At 46.7% G+C, this 24,509-nt stretch overlaps 1 protein-coding gene across 3 annotated transcripts in view; it reads right to left on the bottom strand.

Moving 5' to 3' along the window:
- LOC118087288 (Golgi integral membrane protein 4) overlaps positions 1-24,509 on the bottom strand; it is a 46,295-nt gene that overhangs the window by 20,109 nt on the left and 1,677 nt on the right. For all 3 annotated transcript variants that reach the window (XM_060276195.1, XM_060276196.1, XM_060276197.1), the window contains 8 exons: positions 13,077-13,151; positions 10,890-10,939; positions 9,748-9,801; positions 5,605-5,755; positions 4,546-4,628; positions 3,133-3,276; positions 1,371-1,667; positions 59-216 (listed from right to left, as the gene is read on the bottom strand). In XM_060276195.1, coding sequence (XP_060132178.1) covers positions 59-216; positions 1,371-1,667; positions 3,133-3,276; positions 4,546-4,628; positions 5,605-5,755; positions 9,748-9,801; positions 10,890-10,939; positions 13,077-13,151 — 1,012 coding nt within the window. The remainder of the gene's footprint in view (positions 1-58; positions 217-1,370; positions 1,668-3,132; positions 3,277-4,545; positions 4,629-5,604; positions 5,756-9,747; positions 9,802-10,889; positions 10,940-13,076; positions 13,152-24,509) is intronic.

Raw genomic sequence — 24,509 nt, 5'->3', positions numbered from 1 at the left:
CTGGCTCAGTCCTGACAGGGGGTGTGACCGTGAACCCCAACCCACAAAGGCTACAAACCTCTGCACGGCGTGATCCCGCTGGCTCCCCACAGAGGGCTGCTTTTTCACATCCTGGGCTTCCTCTGAGGCGGGATCGAGTCTGAAGCTGTTTGCCATGGCTTCAGAATGAACGTTTTCCTCACTCTCCCCCGGCATGCTCTGAGCAGCTTTTTGATCCTACCGAGGAAAAAAAAAGCGACAGGGGGACACATACCCTTAAAACAGAACTGGAGAGACAGTGTGGTAGAGTGGCTAGAATGCGATGACTAGGCCTGGGGAGACCCAGTGGAAGAATATTTTGAGGGGAGAAAGGACACTTCCACATAACAATTCACTGTGGATTCGGGGCTATTCCTGAACGCCAAAACAAGCATCGCTGGCTGATTCCTAGGCTGCTTTTAAAGGCATATCTTTTCACCTCAGATTTTATTCCAGATTTACCATTTCCTATGGGTTGTTTCCTCCCTTCTTTTTCCTTAATGGATTTTCCATAGAAAATCACACTGCCAGAGTGGGAGATATGGGAAGCAGGGTTCGTTCCAGCAGCTTTGACAATAACCAGCTCCATCAAGCCACCTTCTAGCCTTGACTGTTTGTACACCAGCTGCCATAAGAACTACTGTTTAAGAGTTAGTGCCTGAGTTTGCTTCTTCCCTCTTTGCTCCCTGTCCCTTTTACCTTGAGTTTCGTGGGTGTTGTTGTTTTTAGATTGCTAAGTCTGCGAGCAGGGACTGCCTTGCTTCAAATGGATTACATGTAAGCCTCTCGGGAAGCTTTGGGGTACAAATGCTCTCAATCAATGCAAATTGGAAAGTTGAAGGGGGATAATATGGGGCGGTGCTTTGATGAAGACAGCATTGTGTGAATGTTGCATTTAAAAAAATGCATGAATGAGCAGCCGTAAGTCCACTATAAACTGTCATGTGGACTAGTCCCAATTCTCCCCCAGCAGAATGGGTACGCTGAGCCTAAATATTGATTCATTCATTCCATTTATAGCCCATCTTTTCCCACCAAGGAGCTTAAGGTGGTATTTGTGATTCTCCCTCTTCCCATTTTATCCTCACAACAACCCTGCAAGGTAGGTTAAGCAGAGAGACAGGGACTGGCCCAAGGTCACCCAGCACCTGAGTGGAGGATTTGAATTTGGCTGAACCAATTCCTAGCCCAACGCTCTAACCACTGCACCACCCTGGACCTACAAAGTAGCACTATTATTGGGTAGTCCTACTCAGAGCAAACCCATCAGAGTAAACAGATATGAAGTCTGTTGATTTCAATGGGGTCCACTCTTGAGTAGAACTGAGCTGGAGGCAACTGAGTATTCTTACCTGGTTCCCATTCTGCACGCTATTCACCATCCTCGTGAAGCGGACTATAGGGTTGTCCCTTTGCCCCGCCTGAGGCCAGGCCGGAGGCGCCAGGTGGGCTTCGTGGGGCGGGGCCACCTGGCCAAATGGCACGTTGCCCTGAGGCCTGCCGTTGCCTTGTGAAGCCTGGCCTTCATGCAAGATTGCTTCTCCCTGCTGTTTGACGCTAGAGGCCGGAGCAACAGGAGAACTCCCTGCTGGAACTGCAGCTTGCCCCACGGGACTCAGGGGTGGTTTTGCTTCATTGCCTAGTGAGGCCTAGATGGAGGAAAAAACCCAGGAAAGACAAGCTTAGACAGGAAGAGGTTCCCCAGAAACTGCACTTCATCCAGAACAAGTGGGACCTGCAACAAAATGTTGCATTATGGAGTGCTTTCTGCCAGTCTGTGAGTCGTGCCCTTATCTAGAACATGCCATTCCGTTCCCCTTCCTTGGTTTTTTCAGCATTCCATGCTCACTGAGCATGCTCTGCCTTCGCTGGGCATTTTCCCTTTTGACACCCCATTCCCAGAGATAATAACGATGACAATTCAAAAATTGGGATTCCTCTAGGCCTGCGGATACTACGGTATCTCCCTATGGCATTTGCATAGTGCCAGTCTGCCTACATGAGAATCCACCCTCGGTGAATGAGTTTGATATTGGTAAACGGCAGGGGTGGGGAACCTGAGGAGCACACTCCCTTCCAGGGGCCACTTGCCAGCTGCAGGCAAGTCAACTAATCTGAATGTCACCTCTCTACAGTAGCTCTGTTTCTACAAACACTCTTCCACCCCTATTCATGCAGACAAGCAAGACACAGAATGAGTGCAAGAGCACATTCCAGACCAGCAAAGGCAGGTGTGGCCTGCAGAGAGGAGGTGTCGCCTGGAGAGGGTCTCGAGGGCCAGGCAGAGAGGCCTCGAGGGCCACATTTACCCACTTGGACTACTGCAACGCACTCTACATGGGGCTACCTTAGAAGGTGACCCGGAAACTACAACTAATCCAGAATGCGGCAGAATGCGACTAGGGAGTGGCCACCGAGACCATATCACACCGGTCCTGCAAGGTCTACATTGGCTCCCAGTATGTTTCTGAGCACAATTCAAAGTGTTGGTGCTGACCTTTAAAGTCCTAAATGGCCTCAGCCCAGTATACCTGAAGGAGCATTGCCACCCCCATCATTCTGACCGGACACTGAGGTCCAGCGCCGAGGGCCTTCTGGCAGTACCCTGACTGTGAGAAGTGAGTTTACAGGGAACTAGGCAGAGGGGCTGTGGAACGCCCTCCCATCAGATGTCAAGGAAATAAACAACTATCTGACTTTTAGAAGATGTCTGAAGGCAACCCTGTTTAGGGAAGTTTTCAATGTTTGATCGTGTTTTTAATATTCTGTTGGGAGCTGCCCAGAGTGTCTGGGGAAACCCAGCCAGATGGGCAGGGTATAAATATATTTATTATTATTATTATTAATTATTAATTATTATTATTAAAATTATTATTATTACTACTACCCTACTTGAGTGTGAAGCTCTTTCCTCTGGGTCTAAGGTGGACATCCCCAAACTGTGGCCCTCCAGATGTTTTGGCCTACAACTCCCATGATCCCGAGCTAACAGGACCAGTGGTCAGGGAAGGTGGGAATTGTAGTTCAAAACATCTGGAGGGCCGAAGTTTGGGGATGCCTGGTCTAAGGTTTGGAGAGTGAGAGAGGAGGGAGAGGGACATCCAGACATCCTACCTTTGGCCTAACAATCTGCAACATGCCAAGTCCTGGTCCCGGGGGCTGCTCATTCTTCAGCTGTGCTTTGGCCCCAACCACTTCCTTAAAGCTCGGCATCTTTTGAAGGGTCTCCTTGAGCTGCCTGAACTCTTCCATCTGGACCTGGAGGCAGACCAGAGAAGAAAGGGCCCCAAAGGAGTTAGAACAATTGCTTTTGGGCAGAAGAGACCATCCGTTTCTCTCCAGCGAGGACGTTTTCAGCAAAGGCTCTTCTGGGCAGGTCTATCAAAGCAGGAATCAGGACCCTGGACAGCTCCCTATTCAATTCATCATCTTCACAAGATGCTGATCAGCAGTGGGGATGGGGGGCATGGGGGAAGGAAGGCATGCACCCCATAAACAGAGAGGTCATGCCTCCTTTGACCCCCACATTTCTGAACACCTGTATATACAGGTGAAACTTGGAAAATTTGAATATTGTCGAAAAGTGCATTTATTTCAGTAATGCAACTTATTATTTATTATTTTTCTTTTAATTTTTACAAATGCTTTCTTTTGGAAATTCCACAGTAATAAAACAAATAGTTACAATAATACAAAAATAAACATCGCTATTATATTTCATTAATTACATGCCATTTATAATTGACCCACCTAATGACAAATAATTACAATTACAACAAACAAGGAGAAGGGGACGACAGAGGACGAGATAGCTGGACTTGAAGCTACAAACATGAGTTTGACCAAACTGCGGGAGGCAGTGGAAGACAGGAGTGCCTGGCGTGCTATGGTCCATGGGGTCACGAAGAGTTGGACACGACTAAACAACTAAACAACAACACAACAAATAAAGGCTTGACATATCTTGCTTTGCATGTCATACTGTATCTCATATACAGTATTGGTTTCACCTTTTAAGTTGCATTACTGAAATAAATGCACTTTTCGATGATATTCTAATTTTCCGAGTTTCACCTGTACTTTGCCTCTTCTCTGCCCCTCTCCCCAATTTTTTCCCCTTGTGCCATCAGGAAAAAAGGGGGAAGTGGGCTGTTTACAATCACCGGTAACTTGTATGAACACTTCACCCTCGAAAAAATTCCAAAAGATGGGGCACCGTCTTCACAACGAAAGAGGCTGTAATGTCAAGGAGGCCACTGTGGCTGAGCGCTATGAATCACTGAGTGAATATGTATATTCCATCTATATCCCAGCTTTTCCTCCAAGGGTAGCAAGATGGTGTGTGTTGCTTTCTCGCTCCCTATTTTATACTCCCAACGGCCCAGTGAGGTAGGTTAGAGTGAGACAGTGAGCAGTTCAAGTTTACTCACTGAGCTTCATGGCCAAGTGGGGATTTGAACCCTCCCTGCTCACATCCTGGTCCAGTGCTCTAACCACTGCACCGCACTGCCCACCCCCAGAGCCTACCTGAGCACTGAGAAGCTGCGAGTGAACATCCTGGTGGGCTTTGCGAAGCAACTTGCTCTCCTCCCTGAGCTTGTAAACTGTGTCTGCGGGGGGGGGGGGGGGGAGAGATAAATGACAATAATTGCATGTTGCTCCAGTTAAATAACAATATTTAGGTTTCCAAGCTAATTGCAGAGTTGCAATTATGGCAGTTGGTTTATCAATCACCTTCGCAAGGCGATTTACACATAAAATAGCTAAAAGCAACAAAAGCAACAGGTACATTTTAAAGGAAAATCCTAACAGATGGACACTTGTGGCAAAGACTCGTTTATTCAGCCGGGAGAGCCTGCTGGAGCAAAAAAGTGCAGAGAGTGGACATCGGTTGTATTTTGACAAGGACGCTATTCTGTAGAACAAGGTCAGCTAAAAGTCCTGCTCCCTTACTCCAGAGCGGGCTTTGGAGGCTATTGGAACTTGCTGGAGAAGCTCCCGCAGCTACTGTGTGTATAAACAATAAGGTGGTCTCTCAAGCAAGGTGGCCCTGAGCTAAATAGGAACTCGCATGTTAGTACTAACACCTTGAATTTGGCCCAGCAGCAAAAGGTCACCCAGCGTGAGTTCTGTAACCAAGGCATTATATGCAACTCTCACAAGCGACCTCTAGCCGTCACCTTCTGCACCGACTGCAACCAGATCAGGGATAGCCCTACGCAGAGTGCATTGCAGTACTCCAGCATGTGAGGTCACCAAGGCATGGACAACCGTGGTCAAGCTTTCCTGATCCGAGAACGGCTGTAGCTGCCTTAGAAACTGAAGTTGCAAGAGGTCATCCAGTCCTGCCCAATGCAGAATACAATGAAAGAACATGCCAGGTGTCAATGGGCAGGGAGTTCCAAAGTGTACGTGCTACCACATTAACGGACTATTGTGTGGCGCCTGAAGATGACCCCTGGTGAAGGGAAAGGGGTGACGGGGCGAGTGGGTGGATGACCCTATCTCTGGAGTCAAAGGAGGATACCCAAATATCTACTGCTGACTTCTCCCATCCTCTCTGCGAATGCAATATCCCGCACTCACCTTGCAAACCTCCCACCTCGCTTTCCTTCTCCCTCTGCAGCTGGGAGTATTTCTGGTTGTGGGTCTCTGTTATCTTGCGGTGTTCCAGTTTCAGCCCATTGTGTTGCATCTGCAGGTCGAGAAGCTGCTTCTTGACATCTTCATGCTGATTCTAATCCAAAGGAAAAATAAAAATTAGAAATGAGGCAGGGCAGGAGCGGCGGTGCAAGAGACAGTGTGACACACTCAAGTTTTCTCTTCCCCCATTCAGAACCTTTCCAAATTACTAACAAGGAATCAGTCGCTCTGTCTACAGGGTTCAGAAATGAGTGCCAATGGTTGGTTGGTTTCATAAAATGTACGTGCCACTTGACTGTAAACAGAACTCTCAAAGCACTCATACAGTCAAAATGGTACCATCCATGCCATCTATATATATATAAATGTTGACTGGGTATGTTGGTTCGTCTCCAATGTTCAACAAAACCGCTTGACCGATTGCGTTCAAATTTTGACACAAAGTCAAATGTGACTATGTGAGTGACCCCATACCGTTTTCAAGACAGATGTCACACCTGGGCCAGGTAAAACCCCAAAAACCACGTGTTCCAGAACTCACAAATCAGATGAAAGTGCATGCTGGGAGCACAGGAGAGGTTGCAAAACAGCGCCCTCTAGCGACAGCTACACTGGTACTGCACCTAGGAAAACTTCCCTCTCCACAGCATGTCGGCTTGGCTTTCCAGACTGGGCCGAGTGGAGGTGGGGGCTCGCCTGGGTGGGGGATGGGGGGAGGAGGGGGTGGGATAGGTCATGGGTCGGGACAGGATGGGGGAGTCACAGGGATGGGCCTGTGTAAACAGAACACGCTTAAAACAGGGGGACTTTGAAGGTCAGGGGAGTCTGAAGGGGGACTCTGAGGCTCTATTTAACAGACTGAGGCACAGAAACGCGTGGCAGGGCCAGCTAGTATATACATAAAAGTTAGGAATCCTTAGGTTTGGAAGAAACCCCAAGGGTTGTGGGGACTCATATCTGGTAAGGAGTGAGCGGGGTCAGTGGCCACTGAAGGCTGACAGGCAGGTGGCAAGAGAAAATAAAAGGAAATCAGGAAAGGCCGGAATGGAATGTAGTGTCCTGAACTGGAATACTCCATGCTGCAACATTTTGTGGCAGCTCCCACTTGTATTGTACGTTTCTAATTTCACCTCCAAAGGCTCTCTAATCACATTAGGGCAGGGGTAGGCAACCTAAGGCCCGGGGGCTGGATCCAGCCCAATTGCCTTCTAAATCCAGCCAGAGGACGGTCTGGGAATCAGCGTATTTTTACATGAATAGAATGTGTCCTTTTATTTAAAATGCATCTCTGGGTTATTTGTGGGGCATAGGAATTCATTCATCCCCCCCCCCAAGAAATAGTCTGGCCAACCACATGGTCTGCGGTATGGTGGACTGGTCCATGGCTGAAAAAGATTGCTGACCCCTGGATTAGGGCTTAAAGCTGTATAGTGATTTATTCAGATTCAATCACTTCACCAATCAGTTGTTTTTAACTGGCTGATAGCCTTCTCAGCAGCAGCAGCTTTTAAAATTAATTGACTGATAGATTCAAGTTGATTAACTGTAGTGGGAGCTTCGTTTGTACCAATGAGAGCAAACTTTTATAGTACGGCCCTATGCCGGTTTTCTCCCCAGACTCCACGGAGCTTAACAAGGCTTATTCCCAGGTCAGGAAGACATACTGTACCGTCATCCAAACAACTGGGACCATTCGGCAAGACTCAGTGATGTGGCTGCATTGGAAGACAGCAGTTCCTTCCCACTGCCACCACTTCTTCCCTTCTCTTCCCCCAAGCATTCCCTCTAACCAACCCTGCCCATCTAGCTTCAAAAACTGGGGTGGCTGTGAAGAATTAGCTATTGTCTATAAGGGGCCAGGGGTTCACCTGAGCACCCATCGATCTACATATATAATTGGTGCTGCCAAGCCAAGCAGAGCACGATCGCTGCAAGTTACTATGGGAACACGGAAGGAGGTGAATTCTGGGTCAGTGGCACCGTGCGAAAGGGTTTCCCCGGTGTTTTTTAGAGGTCCCTAGCTTGGGAAAGGGCGGAGAAAGACAGAGCTATAAACTCACATGGGGGTTCTCGGTTCAGTCATAGAAAGAAAGGCTGAGCTATGTGTGCTTCCCAGAAACAATCAAAGTATTCCCCAGCTGAATAATGGGGTCTTTGCCACGATTTTCCACTTGTCAGTCTTGCTTTAAACATATTTGCTGCTTTTGTGTTTTTAGCTTTGTTACAGGTAAATCGCCTTGAGGCAGTGGTTTGGAGGGCGACCAATAAAGCAAAGCAATAATAATGATGATGTTGATGATGATGATACTCTTTTGTTTTAACTCATCTTAATATTGTATTTTTATATTGTTGCAATCCTCCCTGGGACTTTGCAAGGAAGGGCAGGTAAAAAAATCACCACCACCACCTTCAGTCTTGCATTGGTTACTTTTTTTAAAAAAAAGAAAAGAAAAACTGGAATCCCTGTAGCCAATTAATGTGCTGTAAAAGTCCAGATTAAAGAGTGTGTACTCAGAATCTATTAACAGTGAAAGCATAACAAATCTGGGTTAAGTGACCCAGAAGGAAACTAACAAAGACAGACTTTATTCCACCTCTCCCTCTCTCAGGCTTTTTAAACTGTGTGTGTGTGTTTAAAAAAACCCATTGGGAAATAAAATTAAAAAATTCCTTCCAGCAGCACCTTAAAGACCAGCTAAGTTTTTTATTTTGGTATGAGCTTTCGTGTGCATGCACACGAAAGCTCATACCAAAATAAAAAACTTAGCTGGTCTTTAAGGTGCTGTTGGAAGGAATTTTTTTATTTTGTTTCGACTACATCAGACCAACATGGCTACCTACCTGTAACTAGAACATTGGGAAATGTTCATGATTGGAGTTTCACTGAGATTTTGTCCATTCAACAGATTTTTTTAATGTTTGTTTTTAAAGTTTCTATTTTATCAGTATTTTTAAATGAGTCTTTTATATGCTTTTGTGTGAACCACTTAGAAGATTTCGTTGATTTTTGTTTTTATTATTTATTTAAAACTTATACAGTGCTTTTATATAAAAAAGTGGCTTACAAAAAAGATAAAACAATAAAATTATAAATTAACAAAATTTAACAACAATAATAAATCCTGCTAAACAATAATAAATCCTGGTAAATGTGTACCAATAGCCACAACGGGGACATCGTTTATCCCACAGAATCTAAGGCTTGCATCCAATACTACTCAAAATAGACCCATTGAAGTTTATTTAAACTATATTTTGTGTGTGTGTGCCACACAATGTAAGAAAAGCTCCAAGCTGTTTATCAAAAATATCACGTGAAACATTAATATTTTTGATTTAAAAAGTAAAATAAAAAATGTAAAATAAAAAGTAAAAAAAGTAAAATAAAAAGTAAGTAAAAGTAAAATAAAAAATGTATTTTCAAACATCCAAAAGATCAACAGTAGCTAAAATAAATACATATATGTAACTTTTACAGGCCTGGATAGCCCTGCCTAAACAAACACATAAGTAGGCACTGAATTATATAATTGTAGACTTAGAAGGGAGGAAGCAGGAGAGACTGGACCAGGCACGCTCCAAACTGTGGCCCTCCAGATGTTTTGGCCTACAACTCCCAAAATTCTGTGTCTGGAAACGCATTTAAAAATTCCCCATAGGAATCAATGTAAATCGGGGACTCATTAAGCAGACGCGAGCCTAACAAATAACTTCCTGAGAACATGTCGTGTTTGGATAGTGAGACCTTTGCGTACAAATGTTAGGGCCAGTTTCTAAAGCAGTCGTTCTGGACACCTTCCCCAGAGTATGTAGGGACCACTCTAGATTGGGTTGGGTTTTTTTTGAGTGGATAAATTCTGCCACATGCCATTTACACAATAATGGTGGATTAATACCAGACCATCCAGACAACATTCCACATCGTTCTGTGATGCTTCCACCATACGCCATTACTATTAGTAGTAGTAGTATTAGAGAGGAGGATGGGAATGCAATGCTTAGAGTTGTCGTCTGGAGGGAGGCAGGTTCCCCCATCCCTAAAAATGGCCGAGATTCCTGTGCCAAAAAGAAGCAGGGTCCGTTTACCTTCAGGATCTTATGCTGCGAGCTCAGGGCTCCATATCTGTTCATAGAATCTTGCTGCAAGGAAAAAGGGACAAGCGCAACTGTCAGTAACCAAAATGACCGAAAGCGGGTATTACCCAGCACAATGGTGGTGGTCTTCTTGGTGGTGGCACACCAGCTGCAGAACACTCTCTCTCCCCTCCTCAAAGAGTGACCGGCTCCTATTCTGTCTAGTCTGAGGTGTCAATTAAAAACCCACCACTTCGTCTAGGTGACAAGGGAGCTGTGACGAAGCAAGGCCAGCTGCAGTGGCATAACCTGGGCTTTTTCCCCCAGCCGGAACTTGCCGGAACTTTGTTCCTCTCAGGTGGGAACCATGGCCATTCTAAGAGAACTAGGGGGGTGTTCAGGGCAAGTTCCGGCACAATTTTTTTCCTGGAAAAATAACACTGGGCATATTGTTGCAAGGAACGATTGGGGGGGGATGGAGGTTACGATGTGGAGAATTTAAATTTTGTCCTCCATTATTAGATTTGAGGGTTGACTGAATAAATGGGTGGAAATTGTGTTCATTTAAAAATGCTGGTAGCATTAAGATAAATTCAACCGTGTCAATAAGTTCTGATGGATGTAAACAATGGTTTACTGAATGGCTTGGTTCATGTAAAATATGCAGGGATGTGTGGCATGCAAAATGAACCACGGAAAGAGAAGAAGGGAAGTCATTGATTTAAGGTTGTTTAAATGAATATTTTGAAATGTAAATCAGAAAATTTAATTTTATATGCATGTATGTACACAACACACACACACACACACACACACGGGTTTCATCCAGTGCAACGAAAAACCATGTAGAGTGAATATTATTAATAAAGGATAGTAAATATTATTTTTAAAGGATCGATCATATTGATAAAGGATATTTTTCCTTTGTATGTGTGTGCCCCTTCCCCTACCCTTTCACCCCTCCCTCTCATATTCCCCAACCCTCTCTCATCCCTTCTGTCTCCACCCTGTCTCTCCCTTCTCCTCTCTCTTCCCTTCCCTCTCCCTCCCCCCTTTTACCCCTCCCTCCCTCCCTTTCCCTGCCTCTCATCCCCTTCTACCCCTCCCCACCCCACCTCCCTCTCACACCCACAGAGGAATCTAATTTCACCCACCTTTTCTTTGTTGAGGGCTTCTTGAGCTTCTAACTTGTAGACTAAAAAATCTAAGAGGGGGTTGGGAGGGAGAACAACCAGGGAAATTAGTGAGACGGAATTTACTAGAATCTGGTTTACATTTGAAGAAGGAAGCTGTTTGAAAGCCTGTGAACCTAATAGGAAGGAATGTGCCCACCATTATTTTTATTTTTTTTAAAGAAATCCCTGGAAAAGCAACTAACTAGAAATCCAAAGTTTAAAAACGCAGAAGCCTATCCTCCATTGTATTTCAGAAAAGAATTCAAAGTGAAACCCGTGTCTGAAAGGAGCACCAGTGGAAACACTCTGTGTTGCTGACAATAACAACAATTGTTTGTACTCACACACGGAACGAACACACATATATATTAGGCAGCCTAGCCGATGGTCAGGGATGTTGGGATTCTAGTCTAAGAAGAAGAAGAATACCATACAATGCTGTATAATTCAGCATGACTGATACCCTGGGATGCTGGGAGTTCTAATACAAGATTCCCCATCGCTGCTGTCTAAAACCCCTCAATTACAACCAAAACTCCTTCGCAACTTCTTCTCCAATCGTCAAGTGGCGATTAGCCACCCAGCGCACATGGCACAGAAGGCCACATCTTTATCCAAGATGATTAGAGATCACTTGCAGCCTGCTCATAAATGCTTCCAAGTAGAACAACTGCTATATTGATCTTTTGCAAAAGCTCCGAGACACAAGAGTCGAGCCAGCCTTTTAATAAATGCTTATTTCTTTTCTAGCGGGGCGATGTGGCTAAGCGCTGGGGCACCAGCACAAAACCCCGGAGGTTTGGGAACGAGGGACGCAACAAGGGAAATGATGGTAGCTCAGTGAGGCAGCCTCTGCATTGCACACAGCAGGTCCCAGGTTCGATTCCTGCCACCTCCAAGTAAGGAATGTCTGCTGTCCGACACCCTGCCGCCTGTCTGTGTGGACAATACTGAGCTAGATAGGTTGCCAACTTTGGTCTGGCAAAATACACAACAGGGTGGGGGAACTGCATACCCCGTTAAGTGTCCCAGATCAGGACATCCCATTTTTTATTGCGAGAGCACGGTGGCCATTTTGGTTGCCACGATCTCACACGATTTCGCAGTGAAATTCCCCCTCCCCCCAAAGTGCTTTTTTTCCAGGGCTGCAATTTCATGCATTGCCCCCAAACATGCATTTGTGGGTGCTGTGTGTGTGAAAAAGTACTTTTTTGGACTGGTAGGGTTGCCAGACTCAATAGAGGACAGGACTTCTGTGCCTTTAATTGCCCTGCTCTCTTTTGAGTCTGGAAACCTTAAAGAGGAACCAGCAGACCCTTTGTTTAATTTCCAAGCAAAGGGTCTGCTGGTTTCTCTTTAAGGTTTCCAGACTCAAAAGAGAGCAGGGCAATTAAAGGCACAGAAGTCCTGTCCTCTATTGAGTCTGGCAACCCTATGGACTGGGGAAGAGAGGTACTCATGGCAACCAAAATGGCCACCTTCCTTTCATGGTAAAATACAGCAAGACGGCGTCCCGAATTTGGCTTTGAAGTGTTGGAGGGTATGGGAGAGAGAATCAGCAAAACAGAAATACAGGTACAGGACAAACTGCCTCCTGTACTGAATCAATATAGGACACAGCATTTTACATTGAAATACGGGATAATCCTGTATTATACAGGACAGGAGGAGACTTTAGCATGGGACAATGGTCAGACTCAGCATGGGGAGCATGGAGCAGCTTCCAAGTTCCTGACGAGGCTCATAGCTTAGTGCTACAGCATCCCTTTTACTAGGGCTGCCATATGTCCGGGAAATGTAATTTTGTTCCCAAAAAAACCCTCAACATTTTTTTTCAGATCTTCACTTAAAAATAATTAAGCATTGATTGAATTAACACACACACTCTCTCTAATCTATTAGAACCATACTGGTAATTACAATAAAAACAGTGCCAAGCCTTTCATTAAAAGCAGGTAGGTCCCCCAAAGCCTGTTGGAACAAGAAGAGTCTTCACCTGCCGGCGGAAAGACAAGGAGGAGGGAGCCAATCTAGCATCCTGAGGGAGGAGTTCCAACATTTGGGAGCAGCCACCAAAAAGGCCCTTTCCAAAGCAGCGTATTCTGCTGTTTTGAGCAAACGCCTCTTCGAATTTATCTCAGGCAAAAAAAAACCCCACAACCTTACCTTCTTTTGTTTTCTTGTGTTCCCCTCGTTCTTTCTGCAAGGATCGTTCTAGCCGTGATCTGTGTTCATAAACAACTGAGGGGGAGAGAAGGAGAAGGAAATAAAAGCAAATAGGAAGCAGCAAAACTTCTTAACACTCTACCCAAGTGATTTTCAGGCGAGGATTTAAAAACGAATACTGTAAATAAACCTGGGTTCTGTGCCAAGCTCAGGTTGCCAGCATAAAGGGTGCAAATGGAACAAGCCTGCTTGGTGTCTCTGTGTTATTTATCCTGCCATTTCCCCTGCTTTGTCTACTATATATTTTAAACGGTTGTTTGTTCACTAGGTATTTGACACCTCACTGGGATATCGGAACCGTATTTTTGCGTGGCGTGGATAACCTTCCCTTCGCTTCTCGTCTGTAAACGTTGTACACCATAAATGTTCCTTGTTTTATTTTTCCATCCCAATTTTTTTGCACTATAGCTCTAAAGTTGCCCCTCTGGACTACAATCATGTGGTAATACTGGGAACACAGCAGAACAACTACGGTAATAGAGCAGAATGACGTGCAGATGGCCTGGTATAAATCAACCGCTGATGCACTATGGTTGTGGCTACGACACATTGCAACCAACACACTAGGGTACAGGGTCATTCTGGAGGGTCCCCATATTCAAAGGCTGCCCTGATCTTCCTGGCATTCAAAGAAAGAGCGAAACAATACACTACTTTATCTATTCATATAAAGAGGGGAGGGAGGGGAGGAATAAGAGTTGCTCACCACACATCCAAGTAAAAACGGCATTCTTTCAGGTCATAGATGTCTCAAGGCAAGTACATTGTGTGTCCCTCTGCCCCCCACCCCCACCCCAAAAGAATCACAGCCAGAGGCCCAGTAAATACAAGAGCACTCAGCACGATGGAGGCAAACAAGCCAAACCTAGCTTGCCAGAGGAAGGGAGGGCAAAAAATGAACAAAAATAGTTTAAAATCAGCATTTGATGTGACAGATGAGTTCTTTCTCTCTCCCTCTCCTTTTTTCTTTCTTTCTTTGATCAAGAAAGAACAAGTGCAAGGCTCCAGTTGATTTCTCGCTGCTAAGTGAAAAGGACCCCCAGGCATCCCTTTCAACCTCCGTGGATGTTTAACAATGACTTTTAATGCACTTTTAAAGGCACTTGGAACCCTACCGAGCAGTGGGCTTTCTGGTGGCGAGGGGGAATGCCAAGCCCGAGGATCTGGCCTTCTGATGAAGCCTTGATGGATTTTTGGGTCTAAGAGATAAGACACAGAGCTCTGTTTTGGACCAAGTTACATGGAGTTCAAAGTGGCAACGAGGGAGATGCTTATTTTGGGTTGCAAAACTGGACTGGGGAAGGCATATATACATGACTGAAGTGAACAGGTGGTACGAAGGGCAGGCTCAAAGCAGAAGCAGCAGTACACTAAGGACTAGGAACCTGTTCCGTTTATAACAACGTGGAAGCTGAGATTCTCAGGAAGCTTGCCTTTATTGCAGCCAAATTCTGTGGCTTTTTTGCATTCCACCACACATGCATATCCCACCAACTTCATGTGGGCACTTTCTGTAATGTCATCCTCTAGCATTTGTGGGTGGGGAATCACCACTGTCCTTTTTCTGTCTGTCCGCCTATCTGTGCCCCAAATAGGAGAGAAGTATATATTTGTTTCTGCCCCCTCAGAGGTGCCTCAGAACGGACCTGCCTTGCACAGGAGGATGTATTTCGAGCCGCATACCACAGAGTCTCGCCAGGCACAACGTGACAGGATATGAACAAGTCCTCTGGGAATTTATCCCAGCTCACACTAAAGATTTCTTACGCCCAACGAACCGTCCGCATGATATAACCACTGCCTTTCGCTCTCCTCTCTGGATCTCACAAACTCTCCTTCAATGTAAAGATAGTTAGACTCTAAAGGTAAGCCGAAATCACTCCCAGGGTTTCCCCTCAAAGTATTCTCTTCTATGTACAGCTAAAAAAGAATAGGAGCCACAGACATTTGGGTGGGGGTCAGTGAAATGTGCAAAGGGTGTTGAATTTTTGAACAGTCGGCGTGGGGAGGAAATTCTGAGGAATTAACTATTGTGAGAAATTTCGGCCTCTAGAATATTTGATGCAACAAACACTCTTGTTAGTTTAGAGTTAAGACTCTTGGACTGAAGGAAGCCATGAGGATAGAGAGGAACACTAGGAGAAGCAAAGGTCTGAGCCCATCGCTCCCTTCGACTAGATTAAAACTTAGTGGGCAGGATCCACAGCTACACCTGAAATTTCCCCACTGTAACCGCAGGTGGTGAAAAGCAGCAAGAGGTTGTTGTTACCAAATATTCTCCATGGAAGGCTGAAACTCCAAAATATATTTTTGCTTTTAACTGGGGTGGGTGTAAGCTGAGAAGTCGTGGAGCAGTTCTAGGCTAGATCTTGAAAAGGCACAGCGATAACATTGTCTGTTTGGCTAGCCAGTTTATCCAAGATGATCTTTCCGGCAACAGAATCCTAATCCAATGCAGAAGAGGAGGGTACCGTAATAGTTTGGTGACAGTGGCTTTTTGGGCTAGGATAGTGGGTGGGAAACCTCCAGCCTGGAGACCAGTTTTCCCAAACCACACCTGCCTGTGCATCCCCTGGGTGGAGTTCAATACTGCTGGGGTGGGCAAGTGTGGAGGACTCCCTGGCCCTGAATGGGTAACTGTGCCCCTGAAGGACCAGGTGCGCAGCCTGGGAGTCATCTAGGACTCACAGCTGTCCATGGAGGCGCAGGTTAATTCTGTGTCCAGGGCGGCTGTCTACCAGCTCCATCTGGTACGCAGGCTGAGACCCTACCTGCCTGCAGACTGTCTCGCCAGAGTGGTGCATGCTCTAGGTATCTCTCGCTTGGACTACTGCAATGTGCTCTACGTGGGACTACCTTTGAAGGTGACCCAGAAACTACAACTAATCCAGAATGCGGCAGCTAGACTGGTGACTGAGAGCGGCCGCCGAGACCATATAACACCGGTCCTGAAAGACTTACATTGGCTCCCAGTATGTTTCCGAGCACAATTCAAAGTGTTGGTGCTGACCTTTGAAGCCCTAAACGGCCTCGGCCCAGTATACCTGAAGGAGCATCTCCATCCCCATTGTTCAGCCCGGACACTGAGGTCTAGATCAGGGGGCCTTCTGGCGGTTCTCTCCCTGCGAGAAGTGAGGTTACAGGGAACCAGGCAGAGGGGCTGTGGAACGCCCTCCCATCAGATATCAAGGAAATAAACAACTATCTGACTTTTAGAAGACATCTGAAGGGAAGTTTTTAATGTTTGATCTTTTATCACTATTATTATTATTTTGTTGGGAGCTGCCCAGAGTGGATGGGGAAACCCAGCCAGATGGGCGGGGTATAAACAACAACAACAACAACACTGTTCAATACTGCTGAATGTGCCAATGAAGCAGACCCCTTGAGCCAGCAGGATTGAACCCTCTGCTCATCAGCTCGTGAGTGGAAAGTTCAATCTTCCTATGTGGTGCTTCACTAACCAACCCCACCGGGGCGTCAACTTTGACAGGGAGGCGGGTACTGCCCAATTCTCAGTCAGCCAGCATCATCATGACAAAGTTGGCCCATGGCATGGGGAGATAAAGATCTGACCCTCTGGGCCTAACAAGTCCCCCAAACCATGGTTTAAATTGCATAAAGAATATGACATTGGTGGTAGGAAAATTATCTGGAAAAGGATGAAGATTTGACTGCTGGGAAGTATTATTCCCCTAATATAAGTGATGTGTACATTAGCTTGCAAACGGAAAACACGTTAAGAGGAGGGGGCTTGAATAATATGCAAAACTTGGAAATTTACAAAACCCATTAGAAATAAAAAAAACAGCCCATCCTCTCTGGCTGCAGACCTCTGGACTACAACTTCCACCATCCCTGACTACTGGCCAGGTTGGCTGAGGCTGATGGGAAATGAAGTCTAGCAACATTTATCAGTCCACGATTCACCATCACGGCAGTAATAGATAGATCCAAGGCAGGGAGATTGGGCTGGACTCAATTCCCAACGGGCTTTGTCAATTGCTAGGGGTGGTAGTCAATGCTAGTCCTACTCAAGACAGGGTTGCCATATTTGTGAAAATCTGGAAATGTTGTTGAGCTTTTTTGGGGCAAAGTTTTAAAGCTATTTTAAAGGAAATTCACCAAAAAATTAAACACTTCCAACATGGGCGGCTGCCATGTGCCCAGGTTTTCTGATTTTCGGAAATTCCGTCCGGATGCTACTTCCAATGGACAAATCCTGGATATGTCTGGGAAATCCTGGGCATATGGCAGCCCTATACTCAGAATCACCCTCTTATCATCACAACACCCTGTGAGGTTGACTAGGCTCAGAGTCAGTGACGGGCCCCACACCATACCGGTGGCCTTAACAGCGGACTGGAGATCTGAGACTGATCTCCTGGGTCCAAGTCCAACAGTCTAATCCGGGCACCCCCCAAACTTCGGCCCTCCAGATGTTTTGGACTACAATTCCCATCTTCCCCGACCACTGGTCCTGCTAGCTAGGGATCATGGGAGTTGTAGGCCAAAACATCTGGAGGACCACAGTTTGGGGATGTCTGGTCTAATCCAAGTACGAGGAACCTTTGCCTCTCCAGTTATTGCTGAACCACAACTCCCATCTTCCCTGGGCATTGGCTATTCTAGCTAAGGCTGATGGGAGTTGCAGTACAGCAACATCTGGAGGACCAAAGTTTTCACCCCATGCATGCTCTGACTACTATCCCACACTGCCCTGTCTTTCTAGGCACCAACGCAGATGGCTGAACAGAGCAAAAATAAGGTTGTGAGGAGGGGGCAGGAGACTCCAAGACGCAGAGAACTGCAGAACTATGAGCTGAGCTGGCTGCTGTCCCATCCAGCCATTACGAGCAGCTACTAAAACGCCTCTTTAAAAAATCCCCCAGGAGCAATAACTTGCAGAGAGAGCTTCTTCTCTTTGTTAACGTTTCCAGCAAGGCAGATGTGCCAGCAGGCTTCAGCGTGGAGAAATAACCATTCCCGCAGGCTTTCCGCAGAATTTAAGAACATTCCTCTCTCTTTCTTGTTGTCTGTTTGCCATTTTGGAAGTGATCTCTAAAGAAGAGAGGGGGAGAATACACTTTGCCAGCCAGCTAAGAGCTGATTTACACACTCAGGGGGGAAAGGGGGGGGAGTGATGTATCCATCCCTGGAGTGAACCAATTCAAAATTCGAGGAAACATCGGAAGCTGCCTTATATTGAGTCAAACCCTTGGTTCTTTCAGAGTAGTGTTGTCTACACTGACTGGCAGCACCTCTTTAGGATTTCAGATGGGAGGGGATTGAACCTGGGACCTTCTGTGTGCAAAGCAGACACTCTGCCACTGAGCCACACAGGGGTAGGGGGCACATGCCAGTTGCCATCCTGTTAAGATGTGGCAATGATGGTCAAGGGAGTTTGACAGAAGGGGATTAAACCCAGCCATGGAACAATCTCTTAGGGAAGAATCATTCCCTCTTGCGCATGTGTGTGTGTAAGAGAGAGAAGGGAGAATGCCCTCTGCAATTTTTTAAAGCCCTTGCCTTTTAAGATATGCCTTTATACCATTTGCATGCTGCCCGATAGGACCTGGAATAAATGGTTCTGTTTCAGGTACCTGCGTAACCCAGCATACATTTCAAGCATGTGACTACCCTCAAAGAATCCTGGGAGCTGTAGTTTGTTAAGGGTGCTCACATCTGCTTCTCTGAGATGGCTAAAGTACAAATCCCAGGATCCTTTGGGGGGAAGCCACGGGCTTTAAATGTGCCCCAGTCATGCCTGCCTGAAGACAGGCCTGACTGACACCATTTTGACTCTCTCTGACCAGAATCACACACACCTTTCCACATGACTATCAATTTGGGAGCCATAATCCTGTAAGCCGGAGGCTCTGCCAACTGGACATTTCCCCATCAATGGTGCCAGACTGCTAGCCATCTCTTTCACAATGGAAGACTCCTCCGAACAAAAGATAGTGATCAACTTTTAGGAAACTGTTAATTTCTCTTTGTGTTTAGGAATTCACACCTGGGAGGGGTGAGAGGACTAGGAGAGGTGTCAAAGGTGCTCAGATTTCTACCTTGAACCCTCCCTTTTTGTGAGGTATTGATTACGTAGCTGTGATGTAGGAATGATGTATTTTGGGAGTGTTTCTTGGTGATGGGAAAACTGATAAAAGTGGAGGTTCTCTTTTGTTCTGGGTTCCTTCCTTGCTCTCCTGTGTTGAGGGGAAGGACCCTGTTGCAACAGCAAAAATAAAGGCTTTGCTTCTCAAAATTCTCTGGTTGGCCTCTGTTACATTCTCCGACCGATGGAGAACCCAATAAGGGAATAAGAGCAGATTTTTGCTTATATCAGCACCCTTAGGTCTGTTGCTTTTAAAGGGTCATGTGTTGTACCTCTACCAACCTCACTCTTCTCCCAAGTCTGTTGAGATTCCCCTTATATTTCTCAACAGCCCTGTTTTGGCTCTGTTTCGATTGGCACTCAGCAGCTGAGTTTGCTATTAAAGGGAGATTTTATCCGTATGTGACTTATGCACACACAGAGAGAGAAACCATTTGTGCTTCTTTCTTCTTCCATGCTTCTAAGATTTTTGGGTCGTCCTCCCCCCTCCTGCAACCGCAGCTCAAACATTTTTCGATCTAGTCTCTGCCAGGGCTTTTCGTCAAGCTCGGCCCGGACGATGGGATTAGAGGACCTTTGAGGGTCTCTCTCTCTCTCTCTCCTGCTCCACAGTTCTATTCTAGAAAAGTGTAGCCAGCTGGGAAAGCAGGGCGGGCATCTCTAGCCGTAATGACCAGAACTGGCACTCGGCCAGGATGCCTGAGCTCACGGCCGGGCCCCAAGCAAAGCATGCAGGAAAAACATTTAGAAACCCTTCAGATATCAAATGGAGGGCTGGAAAGGAATGCAGGAAGTTGTCTTACACCAATTTGGCCCATGAAGCTCAGTACTGTCAGCACTGGCTGGCAGCAGCTCCCTAGGCTTTTGGGCCTCTTTACCTCTGCCTTTCCTAGAGATGCCAGGGAGGGATTGATTGACGGATTGCCTTTCTGCCCCACCCTTTTCTCCAAGGAGCTCAAGCTGGTGGGCGTGGTTCTCTCCCTACCCTCATTGAATCCCCACAACAACCGTGTGAGGAAGGTTAGGCTGAGAGGCAGTGACCGGCTCAAGGTCACTCAGTGAGCTTTCTGGCTGAGTGGGAACTTGAACACCCACATCTTAACCTGACACTCTAACCACTACGCCACCCAGCCCCTTTTGCATGCAAAGCAGGTGCTCTGTCACTAAGCTATAGCCCTTCCTTCAAACGAGCAATCTGGCATGGGTGAAAGGGCCGGAATTTGGGTTTGGGTTTTTTTTTTCCCTCTCTGCAATGGCCCAGGAGGCGGCATTTCCCTAAGCATTCTGGGAAAAGTATTACGGGAAGAACCACCAAGGTGGCGGTTGAAATCAGAGCTGTTGATGCCAGAGAACTGAAGGGAACCCTCCCCAATTAGCAAATGTGGACACCAAAGGGGTCCCTCTCCAGGCTGCTGTTTGCGTCCTGGGTTTTTGGCGGGTGTATCTGCAACACGTCATTAAAAGCGCTGTCTCCATCAGACTGTTACAACCAGCCCAGTCCTGTGGAATACCCTGCTAACAAGAAATTCAGTGGGCACCTTCTGTGCCAACTTTTAAACGCCTCCTGCTGAAAACCCTTCTCTCCTGCCAGGTTTCTGCAGGCTATTAAGAATACGTCCTTCCACTATGGTTTAATTGGTTTCTGTTTTTAACTTTCTGAATGGTTTTTGTCATTTGGTTTTGCATTTTTTATCACGGTACCATTGTGATACCATTTGTTACGATGCAGCAGTATACAAATATTTAAAAAATAAATGTGACCACCACACATCGTTCTCATCTGGAGGGGCAACCCTTGCGCCAATGCACAACAAAAACAGGACAGCAACAGAGAGAGAGAGAGAGAGAGAGAGAGAGAGAGAGAGAGAGAGAGAGAGAGAGAGAGATGGAAAAGTTGCAAGGCCTCACCAGGAAGTTACAGGACATGCACGGATTGGAAACGAAAAAAGCCTGCCCATCCCAAAACCATTGCAGGAGCAAAGCAATATCACCTATAAGCAACGCGATACAGGCACAGTAAAAAGAACTTCCGGCTTCTTCCAGCTTCTGCCCAACTAATTCTTGCTCAGAGTAGACCCAGTGAAATTAATTGCTCCACTACCACAAGCACTTCACAGGATTATCTCCCCCCCCCTCTTCCCCCATACGCTGTCCTGGAGTTCTCCCAACCCTCCAGAGTGGATCTGGGGAGAGGCACTGTGTGAAAGCTCTTGCTCTGGCTTCTGCAAATGCATCTGATTAGATCAATCCCATGTTCCTATAAGAGGGACCCAGGTGGCTCTGTGGGTTAAACCACTGAGCCTAGGGCTTGCTGATCAGAAGGTCAGCGGTTCGAATCCCTGCAGCGGGGTGAGCTCCCGTTGCTCGGTCCCAGCTCCTGCCAACCTAGCAGTTTGAAAGCACATCAAAATGCAAGTAGATAAATAGGAACCGCTACAGCGGGAAGGTAAACGGCGTTTCCGTGTGCTGCTCTGGTTCGCCAGAAGTGGCTTTGTCATGCTGGCCACATGACCTGGAAGCTATACGCCGGCTCCCTCGGCCAATAATGCGAGATGAGCACGCAACCCCAGAGTCGGTCACGACTGGACCTAATGGTCAGGGGTCCCTTTACCTTATGTTCCTATTTATATCTGCCCGTTATTAAGAATCATGAGGACCAGCACCTTGCTATGTTTTTAAAGGAAGTGGCAGGCCCTCAAACCCGGGGGGGGGGAGGAGAGAGAGAGAGGTAAGGAACCTGCATGCATTTTGCAAACCCCAAAACAGCAAAGTGTGGAATACCATATTGGCCTGAATATAAGCTTCACTTTCCCCCCAAATTCCGACTGTGAAAAGTTAAAGTGTGGCTTATATTCGCAACCTTACGGTATGCAGCCAGGAGTGTGGGGCAAACAGCGCCAGGAGCACGGCAAGGTGGCGCCCACAACGCTGGCCATGCAGCGCGGCTCCCCCACCCCCAATATGCAGCCAGGAGCAGTGAGGAATAGAGCAGCTTACAGTATATTGGGGTATTTTTCCTTTTTGTCCTTTCCCCCCTCCAATTTTAAAGGTGCGGCTTATATTCAGGCCAATACGACATGTTCCTTCCAGAAATCAGAAATCAATCCCTGCCTTCCCTTTCCCACACCAGTAAAACGGTTGCCAAACGTTTGATCAAGCCTGGATGAGAACCCTGCCAAGAGGCAGGCAGGCAGGAAGGGCGGAATCTGCCCAGCAGCTGGATCCAGTCCCAGAGACCACCAGTTACCCGTCAATCCGGGAGCAGGGAGGAGGGGACATTTTGCTATATAAAATAAGAACGTCCCTCCATTGGACATGAGCGCCGAGTTCAGTAACTGCAAGTTTCTGAAGAATGCCTGCATGCGAGTTGGAGGCAGGGAAGAGATAATGAGAAACAAACAGTGTGCTGCTTCTGCTTCTGGTACGTTTAAAGCTCCTTCCTGAACTCTCCAGTTGGTCCTTCCAGATTTATAGCCAGCACATGGTGCCAGGAGAAGCTATTTGCCTTTTGATCCCAGGGGGGCGAGCTCTGGAACTGACTCAGCAGAACAGCAACGCTGTGTGTTGCCTGTGTTGTGATTCTGCATCCCGGGTGACCTCGGGTTTTTCAAGCAGAATAAGGCCTGGTCTCTCAAACCCTGAAGAGCATAATGAGCAATCCCCCTGAATTGGATTTCCCTGATCTGGTGCCCTCCCGAAGTTCTGGATGACATACAACTCCCATCAGCCCCCAGGTGGCATGACCAATAGTCATTCAATGAGTCTGATATCATTTCCTTTGGCCTTTCCCTGCTGGGCAGGCAAACCCACCAATGACCTCTAAGGCATCAGAGTGGAGCCCAAGGTTAGTGCTCGGTTCCATGTTATTTGCTTCCAGGAAAAAGCAATTTGGAAATGAGCCCTGAAGTCACTGCTACAATTCTGGAAGTGGTTTTTATGTCTTGCGAAAGCTCAGGTGTGATGCAGAACTCAGCAGCTGGGCAAATGGTATAAACTGCCCTTTGACCGCAGCCTAAGACTACTAACCTAAATCTAAAATCAACTAGATGCACCATGGACAAAATATGGTGATAAACTTAGATAGCTCAAAGCTTACCCATCGCCAACGGTTTGACACATCCATGTAGGGCAGGACGATAGGTGAAGAGGCATGATGATAGTTTGATGGAGCTTCCATGTCCACCAGAGCTGGGGAACCTGTGGTCCTATAGATGTTGCTAGATGACAGCTCCCAACATCCTAAGGACAGGCCTTGCTGGCTGTGGCTGATGGGAGGTGGAGTCCAAAATCTGTGGGTCCACAGGTTCCCTACCATAGATGTATATAGACACTTCTGAGCACAAGGTGGGACACAAAACAGGAAAGAGGAATTTGCACTGGCTGCCTATTAGCCACCAAGTCACATGCAATTTCTATGCTATTTACATGCAATTCGGCTGATCGCCGAAGAATTAATGCTTTTGAATTACGGTGCTGGAGGAGACTCTTGAGAGTCCCATGGACTGCAAGAAGATCAAACCTATCCATTCTTAAGGAAATGTTCACTGGGAGGACAGATCCTGAAGCTGAGGCTCCAATACTTTGGCCACGTCATGAGAAGAGAAGACTCCCTGGAAAAGACCCTGATGTTGGGAAAGATTGAGGGCACTAGGAGAAGGGGACGACAGAGGATGAGATGGTTGGACAGTGTTCTCGAAGCTACGAACATGAGTTTGACCAAACTGCGGGAGGCGGTGCAAGACAGGAGTGTCTGGTGTGCTATGGTCCATGGGGTCACGAAGAGTCGGACACGACTAAACAACAACAATTTACATGTGTGCATGCACACGAAAGCTCATACCTATGACAAACCTAGTTGGTCTCGAAGGTGCTGCTGGAAGGAATTTTTTTATTTTGTTTCAATTACGTCAGACCAACACAGCTACCTACCTGTAATTTACATGCAAAGCCTTAAAAAAATCTGGACCAGGTTCCCTGAAAAACCATGCTCCCTTCCACTGTTCAGTGAGGGCACTGTGATCAGCAAATGCAACCTGGTTAGTTTTGCCATGGCCTGATGATCAACTCACTGAGACACAGAGGCAGGCTTGTTTAGTGGTGGCCCCACTGTTGCAGAACACCCTCCCTGCTGGAATGCAAGAGATCCCATCAGTATTGGCATTCTGCCGGCTCCTGAAGACACACCTGTCTAGAAAAGCAATCCCTTGAACTGGAACTTTTGATCTCGTTGTTTTAGCCATTTTCCTTGTCATGCTTTT

This window comes from Zootoca vivipara, chromosome 6, assembly GCF_963506605.1.
Source record: "Zootoca vivipara chromosome 6, rZooViv1.1, whole genome shotgun sequence".
NCBI classification, from domain to species: domain Eukaryota; kingdom Metazoa; phylum Chordata; class Lepidosauria; order Squamata; family Lacertidae; genus Zootoca; species Zootoca vivipara.
The sequence above is the reverse complement of the archived record's forward strand: the minus strand, read 5'-3'. Positions and strand labels throughout refer to the sequence as shown.